The 9304-nt window shown below is 71.1% G+C and overlaps 1 protein-coding gene and 1 long non-coding RNA gene across 2 annotated transcripts; one reads left to right on the top strand and one right to left on the bottom strand.

The window, feature by feature from the left end:
- Nucleotides 1–1078: 1078 nt before the first annotated feature.
- CHKB (choline kinase beta) lies at nucleotides 1079–5828 on the bottom strand. Its single transcript, XM_038169067.2, has 11 exons — nucleotides 5614–5828; nucleotides 4970–5078; nucleotides 4785–4898; nucleotides 3323–3456; nucleotides 3114–3218; nucleotides 2956–3014; nucleotides 2711–2798; nucleotides 2521–2629; nucleotides 2327–2433; nucleotides 2141–2222; nucleotides 1079–1879 (listed from the first exon to the last, which is right to left on the bottom strand). Exons 1-11 carry the CDS (start codon nucleotides 5817–5819, stop codon nucleotides 1823–1825), a joined length of 1170 nt encoding a protein of 389 aa, XP_038024995.2. The 5' UTR covers nucleotides 5820–5828; the 3' UTR covers nucleotides 1079–1822.
- A 71-nt stretch (nucleotides 5829–5899) lies between these two features.
- On the top strand, nucleotides 5900–8399 carry LOC140002213 (uncharacterized). Its single transcript, XR_011808421.1, has 4 exons — nucleotides 5900–6059; nucleotides 7728–7829; nucleotides 7925–8049; nucleotides 8121–8399. It is a non-coding gene; the product is annotated as an uncharacterized lncRNA (long non-coding RNA).
- The last annotated feature ends 905 nt before the right edge of the window (nucleotides 8400–9304 follow it).

Genomic DNA, 9304 nt, shown 5'->3' with positions numbered 1-9304 from the left:
CCCGGAGGGACCCCTCCCCGCGGACCCCCGGCCGGGAGGGGACCGGCGCCCCCCGGGGACCCCCAGCTCCCCGCACCCCCACGCCCGTGGCCCCGTCCCGCTGCGTGGGGGCCCCGGCGTGGAGCCACCGCGCTGGGGGGGAGCCGGGGGGGGGCCTTGCGCAGGGCCCGGCCCCACGCGTGCACCTGCCGGGACCGGGGCTCGTCCGCCCCGCAGGGCCCGGGGGGAGCCCCCCCGGTAACCCCGGCAGCTGCTGCCGCGGGGGGGGGACTATAAATAACCAGGACGGGACCGGGAGGAGCGGGGGCAGCGCGCCCCGGGGCGCCCCCCCGTGGGGCTCCGCGCCCGGGGCAGGGGGTCCCAGGGTTAGGTGGGGGTCCCAGGACCCGGGGGGGGGGCAGGGGGCGTCCCGTCCCGGCCGCACGTTCCCCCGACGGGCTCGCAGTGTCCTCCGGAGCCCCCCCGTTCCCGGTCACCCCCCCCCAGCAGCAGCTCCGTCCCCATGCCCGCACGGAGGGCAGGGTGGGCGCTCTGCTCCTGTCCCCGTCCCCACGCGCCCCCCCCGCCCGGCCCCCACCCCACATCCCCGTGGGGCTGGGCTCTGCCCCCCCCTCCCTGCCCGCAGACATCCCCTCCCCATGCACCCCACGGTGAGCCGGGGGGGGGTCCTGTGGGGCAATGGCCCTACAGGGGCTGGGGGCGTCCCAGGGGAGCCAGGAGGGGACCCGGGGGTTGGGGTCCGGGCGCTGTGGGGTGCAGGGGGCGCAGAGCCCGGGGGGTGCTGCAGAAGCTGAAGCCACTCGCAAGGCAAAGCCACGACCCCCCCGCAGCCAGCAGGCACCGAGCAGGGGGAGGCCACCCCGAAGCCCCCCCCCATGTGCCCGGGCAGAGCTGTGAGCACCGCCTGAACTGGCTGGGTGGCAACAGAGCCCCCCCCTGGGGCTGCACACACCTGGCCCCCTCCCCAGAACCTGCAGGGCAAAGGGGGCAACGCCACGGGGGGAGCAGACAGCGAGCAGCCCCCGTGCACCAGCGCAGTGTTTATTGGTCCAGGACTGTACATTCTGCTGTCGGGGGGCCCCCAGCCCCCAGCCCCCAGCCCCCAGCCCCCCCCCCCGAGCCGAGCAGCGGCTGCGCAGCCAAGGCAGCGAGGAGCCAGGCAGGGGGGCACAGGGGGGGCACAGAGCAGCTCGGGGGTCCTGCCTGGCCCCAGATGGTGGGGGAAAGCTGGGGGGGGTGAGATGCATGTGCAGAGCCCCCCCCTGCCCCCAGCACCCCCACGCGCAGCCCTTGCAGGGCGCAGGACCACCCGTGGCCACCCGCGACCCCTCCTGGTCCGGGGGGCACCGAGGGGGTCCCACCAGTGCCGTGCCCATGGCTCCAACCCCCCCCCCCCGTGCTGCAGGGGGAGGTCAGGGCTGAAGGGGCGGGGGGGCTGCAGAGGCTGGGGGGGGTCTGCAGAGGCTGGGGGGGTCTTCAGAGGCACTGGGGGGGCAGCAGGGGCTGCAGCCTCCTTTGCCTACAGCAGTGATGGTGAAGGCGAAGCCCCGGGCCTGTGTCCCCTCTTTGGGGGGGGGAATCCCCTTTTTTGGGGGGGCCATCCCCTTTCCCCTCACACCCAGGCAGCCCCGCAGCTCACCCCATGCCCCGACGCAGCCCCGTCCCCTGCCCCGTCCCCATCCTCCAGGGGGGCAGCCACGGCAGGGACCAGCCCCACGGCCGCCTCCTGCAGCCCCCGTGGGAGGGGGGCAGCGTCTGTGGCCCCACGGCACGGTCGGGGGGCTGGGGGGGGGCGCAGGCAGGGCCGGGGATCCGTTGGGTCTCAGCAGCACTGCGCCTTGTGCTGGAAATAGGCCTCGAAGCGGCTCTGGGCATAGTCCTGGGGGGGGAGAAAGGGGTCAGTGAGGACCTGTCCCCCCCCCACACCTCCACCCACACCCCCAGCAGGGCTGCGAGGGGAGCACCGCGACCCCTGGGGGTCACCCCCTAACCCCCCCCTGCTCCTGGCTGCCCGGAGCCCTCCCTGCCCCGCTGCCCTGTGCTGGGGGGGGGGCGATGAGCAGCAGAGCCCCAGGGCAGCCCCGCGTGGGGGCTGGGCCCCTCCCTGCGCCCCCCCGGCCCCCCCAGGGGCAGCACTCACCAGGTACCCGAACTCGATGGTGGAGATCTTCGCCTGCAGGATGGACCAGAGGCCCCAGAAGAAGTGCGAGGCCAAAGCGAACCTGGGGGGAGCGCAGCCCTCAGCCCCCCCGGCCCCCAGCAGGGCGAGCGGGGAGGGGGGGGGTGGGGGGCGGCCCGGGGGTGCCCCCAGCACCGTGCCCCTCACCGGTTGATCTCCGTCAGCATCTCCTCCTCGATGCGAGCCTGCTCCTCGTGCGTCGTGTCCCCGCGCCGCCCCGAATCCTCCGAGAGGTAGTGCCGGATGAAATGCAGCTGGGGGGGGGCGAGCAGCGGGCTGGGACACAACGAGGGGAGGGCGCCCCCCCCTCCTGCAGCCCCCCGGGGGGCGACACGGCTCACCTGCTGCTGCCGGCTGGGGTAGTTCTCCAGGGAAGCCTTGTAGTAGGGCCAGGAGCCGTGCGTGTAGTTGTAGACCCACTCGCAGAAGTGGTTCCCGATGTCAAAGCCGCTGGGGGGGGGGGGGAGCCGGGGGTGAGCGGGGAGCTGCCCGTTTTGGGGGGGTGCAGCCCCCCCGCAGCCCCGTGCCCACCGGTAGTTGTAGCTGCTGTACTCGAAGTCGATGAGCATCAGCTTGTCCGAGGGGGAGGCCTCGTGCCCGGCCAGCAGCAGGATATTCCCTGGGGACAGGGACGGGGACAGGGACCAGGAGGGGTCAGGGGGACGGGGACAGGGACCAGGAGGGGTCAGGGGGACAGGGACAGGGACCGGGACGGGTCAGGGGGATGGGGACAGGGACAGGGAGCGGGGCACGGCCGCAGGGCGCTGGGCACTCACCCTCCTGCACGTCGTTGTGGCAGAAGACGACCGGCGAGGGGGTGGCCTCCAGCAGCTCCCTGGGGGGGGGCAGAGCTCGGCGTCACCCCTCGCCCATCCCCTGCCACCCCACTGAGCTGAGACCCCCCCGGAGACCCCCCCGAGGTCCCCGTGCTGACCTGAGGCTCTTCATCTCCTGCTGCAGGTTGTAGGACTTCAGCTGGTTCAGCTTCTTCAGCTGCGCCTCCTCGGAGAAGGTGAGCTCCGAAATCTGCTTCAGGTACCTGGGGCGCGGGATGGGGGAGGCTGCAGCCCCCCCTGCGCCCCCCCCTCCCCCGAGCCCCGGGGATTTTGGGGCTGGGGGCGGCTGCCCCGCAGGAGCCCTCACCACTCCATGGTCCCGAAGAGCCACTTGGGCTCCTTGTTGAAGGGCATCACCATGCCATGGAAGCGCGACATCTTCACCGCGATCTCCCTGGAGATGTCGGGGTCCCGCAGGTCCTCGGTCCGCAGCCGGCGGCTCTGGGGACGGGCAGCGGGGTCAGCAAGGGGGGCAGCGGGGGACCCCTGACCCATATCGCCCCGTGTCACCCTGTACTGCCCCATATTGCCCCATATTGCCCCATGTCACCCCATATTGCCCTGGATCACCCCATACTGCCCCGTATCGCTCCATATCGCCCCATGTCACCTTGTCCTACCCTGTACTGCCCCATATCATTCCATATCGCCCCGTATCGCCCTGTCCTGCCCCGTACCACCCCATATCACCCCATTCTGTCCCATATTGCCCTGTACTACCCCATATCATTCTCTGTTGCCCTGTATCAGCCCGTGCCACACCATACCACCCCATATCGCTCTGCATCGCCCCATACTGCCCTGTATTGTTCCATATCACCTTGTATCATTCCATATTGCCCCATACTGCCCCGTCTCATCCCATACTGCCCCATATTGCCCCGTACTGCCCCATATTGCTCTATATTACCCTGTATCGCCCTGTCCTGCCCCGTACCACCCCATATCACCCCGTATTGCCCTGTAATGTCCTATATTGCCCTGTCTCACTCCATATCGCCCTGTATCACCCCACACTCCCCTGTATTGCTCCATATCTTCCCATATCGCCCCATACTGCCCTGTATTGTTCCATATCACCCTGTATCACCCCACACTGCCCTGTATTGCTCTGTATTGTCCCATATCGCCCCGTATCACCCTGTAGCACCCTGTTTTGCTCCGTATCACCCTGTATCACTCCATATTGTCCTGTACTGCCTTGTCTCGCCTATACTGCCCCATATCGCTCCATATTGCCCTGTACCACCCCGTCTCATCCCATACTGCCCCATATTGCTCCGTATCACCCCGTATCACTTTATACTGCCCCATATTGCCCTGTCTCACCCCGTACTGCCCCATACTGCCTGTCTCACCCCGTATCACTCCATACTGTCCTGTACTGCCCCGTCTCACCCTGTACTGCCCCATACTGCCCGTCTCACCCCATATCACTCCATACTGCCCCGTACTGCCCCGTCTCACCCTGTACTGCCCCATAATGCTCCATATCACCCTGTATCACTCCATACTGCCCCGTCTCACCTCATACTGCCCCATATTGCCCTATCTCACCCCATATCACTCCATACTGCCCCGTACTGCCCCGTCTCACCCTGTACTGCCCCATATTGCCCTATCTCACCCCATATCACTCCATACTGCCCCGTACTGCCCCGTGTCACCCCGTACTGCCCCATATTGCCCCGTCCCACCCCGTATCACTCCATACTGCCCCGTCTCACCCCGTACTGCCCCATATCGCCCCGTCCCGCCCCGTGCCGTACCGGGATGTACTGCTCCAGCCGCCCCTGGGGGAAGACGCCGTAGAGCCGCGGCCCCAGCGCGCGCTCGGCCAGGATGGCGAACATCACGCTCTCCAGCACCAGCGAGTCCACGCCCTGCGGACGGGGCCGGTGAGCGGCGGCGGGGCCGGGGGTCCCGGGGGGGGGTCCCAGGGTGGGGGTCTCACCTGCAAGATGGCCCCGTAGACGCGCAGCAGCACCTGCCGGGGCTCGTCGCCCACGCTGAGGATGTGCTCGGGCAGCGCGCACTTGAAGAGCAGGTTGCTGAGCCCCCCGCTGCGGGCACCGCACGGAACGGGTCGGGGGCGGGCACGGAGCCACCGGGAACGGGGGGGGGTAACGGGGAGGGGGCACCGGGGGCTGCGGGCACCGGGACTGGGGGCTGGGGGACCGGGAACAGCGGGCAGGGGGCACCGGGATGGCGGTGGTCTGGGGGCTGGCGGGGACACGGCGGGGCACGGGGCCGGGAGGGGACCGGGGGGGGACCGGGGGGGGACCGGGGCACCGGAGGGGGCACGGAGCGGGGCACCGGGGGTGGGGACACGGGGGGGGGGGCGGCAGGGACGCGAGGGGACCGGGGGCGGGGGGGCGGGGAGGTGCCGGTTCCGGGTCCGTTCCCGGTTCCGGTTCCCGGTGCCGGTTCCGTTCCCGGTTCCATTCCGGTTCCGGTTCCCGGTTCCGGTTCCGGTTCCGTTCCCGGTTCCGTTCCCGGTTCCGTTCCCGGTTCCCGGTTCCGGTTCCGGTTCCGTTCCCGGTGCCGGTTCCGGGTTCCGGTTCCCGGTTCCGGTGCCGGTTCCGGTTCCGTCCGTACCTGACGGGCCCGATGACGAACTCGTCGGGGCCGATGAGCTTCCAGGAGCCGGCCAGGAACTCTCGGCACCAGGCGTAGGCCCTCAGCCGGGTGGCGGCGGGCACAGCCCCGGCCCCGCTCCCGGTCCCCGTCCCGGTCCCGGCGCCGTCCCCGCTCCCCGCCGCCATGGCCGCCATGGCCGCCTGGCCCCGCCCCTCGCCTCCCATTGGCCGGCGTGGCGGGGGGCGTGGCTGGCGCGGCCCAATGGGGGCGGCGCGGCGGCGGTGACGTCACGTGGCGCGGGCGGGATGCGGCGCAACGTGGAGCTGAAGGCGCGGCTGCGGCGCGGGGCGGCGGGGACACAGCGGGGGGCGGCGGAGCGCAGCGGGACCCCGGGCACCGAGCTCAGGCAGGAGGACACCTTCTTCAGGGTGCCCGCGGGGAGGCTCAAGCTGCGACGGTTCCCTGTGAGAGCGGGACCGGGACCGGGGGAACCGGGAGTACCGGGGGGTGTACTGGGGAGAACCGGGGAGGGACTGGGAGTACTGGGGGGGCTGTACGGGGATGGGACCCGGGGGAGGAGAGGGGAGTACCGGGACCGGGAGTACTGGGGAGGGTACTGGGACCCGGTACTGGGAGCCCGGTACTGGGACCCGGTACTGGGAGCCCGGTACTGGGAGCCCGGTACTGGGACCCGGTACTGGGACCCGGTACTGGGACCCGGTACTGGGAGCCCGTACTGGGACCCGGTACTGGGAGCCCGTACTGGGACCCGGTACTGGGACCCGGTACTGGGACCCGGTACTGGGAGCCCGTACTGGGACCCGGTACTGGGAGCCCGTACTGGGACCCGGTACTGGGACCCGGTACTGGGACCCGGTACTGGGACCCGGTACTGGGAGCCCGTACTGGGACCCGGTACTGGGAGCCCGGTACTGGGACCCGGTACTGGGAGCCCGGTACTGGGAGCCCGGTACTGGGACCCGGTACTGGGACCCGGTACTGGGACCCGGTACTGGGAGCCCGTACTGGGACCCGGTACTGGGAGCCCGTACTGGGACCCGGTACTGGGACCCGGTACTGGGACCCGGTACTGGGACCCGGTACTGGGAGCCCGTACTGGGACCCGGTACTGGGACCCGGTACTGGGAGCCCGGTACTGGGAGCCCGGTACTGGGAGCCCGGTACTGGGAGCCCGGTACTGGGACCCGGTACTGGGAGCCCCGTACTGGGAGCCCGTACTGGGAGCCCGGTACTGGGACCCGGTACTGGGAGCCCGGTACTGGGACCCGGTACTGGGAGCCCCGTACTGGGAGCCCGTACTGGGAGCCCGGTACTGGGAGCCCCGTACTGGGAGCCCGGTACTGGGACCCGGTACTGGGAGCCCATACTGGGACCCGGTACTGGGAGGCCATACTGGGACCCGGTACTGGGACCCGGTACTGGGAGCGGGGGGTGTATGGGGATGGGGCTCAGGGAAGGTGGGGGGAAGGGACCGGACGGGGAGGACCCCGGGGGGGAGGGAGGGGGACCCGGGGGAAGCAGAGGGAGAGGGGTCCGGGGGGGGCAGGGGGAGGGGTCTCAGGATGTGGGGGAGGTGGGGATGGGGTACGGGGGGGCTGCACAGGGGGGGGACCTGTGTGAGGGGTGGGACAGGGGAGGGGACCCCAGGTGGGGTAACTGGGGGTGGGGAGGGGAATGGGGGAATATGGGAGGGGGCAGGTGGGGATGGGGGGTGGGATGCTGAGGGGGGGGTACGGGGTCTGTCCCTGCAGGGGACAGGACCTGGGGGTGGTATGGGGGGGGCAGGAGATGGGACCCCATGGGGAGGGGGCACAGGGGAGTGGGGTATGGGTGGTAGGATTTGGGGGGTGATAGGGGGTGGGAATTGGGATTGGGTATGGGGTACAGGGCCTGGGGGGGGTACAGGGGATGGGAATGGGGAGGTGGGTTTGGGGTACAGGGTTTGGGGGGGGGTTACAGGAGATGGGACCTGGGGGAGCAGTGGGCACAGGGTATGGGACCAGTATGGGTGTGGGACTGGGACTGGGAAGCAAGTGCTGGGGCCTGGTTTGGTGCTGGGACTTGGGGGGGGGGGGGAGGACACGGACCGACCCTCCCCAGTGCCCCCCCAGGACGGCCGAGGCGAGCTCATCTTCTACGAGCGCCCCGACACCGCGGGCCCCAAACTGTCCCAGTTCAGCATCACCCCCACGGACGACCCCGATGGGCTGGAGGTGAGCACCGGGGCTGCCCCACGGCCCCTGGGGGGCGGGGGTCCCGCTGCGGGTCCCCAACCCCCCCCCCCCCGACCTCCCCGGGACCCCTGCAGGCGGTGCTGGCGCGGGCGCTGGGCGTGCTGGGCGTGGTGAGGAAGCGGCGCTGCTCTACCTGGTGGGACAGACACGGGTGCACCTGGACAGCGTGGAGGGGCTGGGGGACTTCCTGGAGCTGGAGGTGAGCCGAGACCCCCCCCGTGTCCCCTCACCCCCCCCGGTGTCCCCTCACCCCCCCCCCCGTTGCCCCAGGTGGTGCTGAGCGAGGAGCAGAGCGTGGAGCACGGCGAGCGCGTGGCCCGCGAGCTGATGGCAGAGCTGGGGGTGCAGGACGGAGGACCTGGTCACCGGCGCCTACCTGGACCTCCTGCTGGCCAAGGGGGGGGGCGCCAGCCCCTGAGGGTGTGGGGGGGGCTGCGCCGTGCTCCCCCCGCTGCCTGGGGGGGCCTGGGTCCCGCTCCCCGCGGGCACCGGCAGCCCCCTGCCCTGGGGTGCCCAATAAAGGCTGCGGCAGCGTTTTGGTGCCTGGGACTGGCTGTGCCCTCATACTGGGACCGGGGGGGGGACTGGGGGGGGGGACACAGCCGTGGGGGGGCGGTGGTGCCACTTCCACCCCCCCGCCCCATTTGGCTGCTGCCACAGCGTTGTATGGGGTTGTATAGGGCTGGGGCTGCCCTAATCTGCACTGCGGGAGGCAGGGCTGGGGTCTGGTGTCCCTGGGGGGGGCTCTGGGGGTGGTGGGGGCAGTGCTGGACCCCTGGGACAGACAGGCTGGGGGGGGGGGACACTGCAGGGGCTGCAGACCCTGGCACCGGGGTCTGGGGCTGGGAAGGGGGTGCAGGGAGCTGGCCCCATACGGGCAGGGAGCTGGGGGAGTCTCGGTGCTCCCAAACTGGGGCAGCCCCCTCTGACCCCCCCCGGGCACTCACAAAGCCCCAGTGGCATGGGGGGGAGCCGGGTGCCCCCCGGCTTTGTCCTCCCCCAGGGGCAGTGCCTCTGGGCCTCCAGCAGTGGGTCCCAAACCCCAAGTGTGTTCAGGGGGCACCCTCGGGGGGGGTGGGGGGGCATATCCGGGGGGGGTCTGTGCCACTGGGACCGGTACCTCGGAGGCTGTGGTACCATTGGACTGGGGGGGGCTCAGCACGGTGCCATGGCACAGTTGGATGTGGGGGGGAGGTCCCGGCTGGCCCTGCTGTGAGCCTGTCCCAGCATTGCCCAAGCGGCTGCAGGGAGGGGTGGGCGCCCTGGCCCCCCACCCCCAGGCCATTGCCCCCCCAGCACGAGCTGCTCCCTGGCACGTGGCTCCCCCCCAGCCCTGCGCAGCCTCACGGCCTCATCTCTGCGGCCTCCAGCACCCAGAGCTCTTCCTGGCCCCCCCAGGTCCTCCCCTGAGGACCCTTGGGTGCTGCTTCCCTGGGACCCCCCCGGCCCCTGGG

The sequence above is a fragment of the Anas platyrhynchos genome, chromosome 1, assembly GCF_047663525.1.
Source record: "Anas platyrhynchos isolate ZD024472 breed Pekin duck chromosome 1, IASCAAS_PekinDuck_T2T, whole genome shotgun sequence".
NCBI lineage: Eukaryota > Metazoa > Chordata > Aves > Anseriformes > Anatidae > Anas > Anas platyrhynchos.
Note: the sequence above shows the minus strand (reverse complement) of the source record. Positions and strands in the feature narration are given on the sequence as shown.

What these genes read in the sequence shown, in the direction of transcription:
- CHKB (XM_038169067.2), bottom strand. Translation starts at nt 5,819, where the DNA reads ATGGGAGGCGAGGGGCGGGGCCAGGCGGCCATGGCGGCCATGGCGGCG. An exon ending in TCTACGGGGCCATCTTGCAG is followed by an intron (nt 4,899 to 4,969) that starts GTGAGACCCCCA and finishes CCCCGTCCGCAG; the next exon opens with GGCGTGGACTCGCTGGTGCT. An exon ending in TACAGCAGCTACAACTACCG is followed by an intron (nt 2,630 to 2,710) that starts GTGGGCACGGGG and finishes CCCCCCCCCCAG; the next exon opens with CGGCTTTGACATCGGGAACC.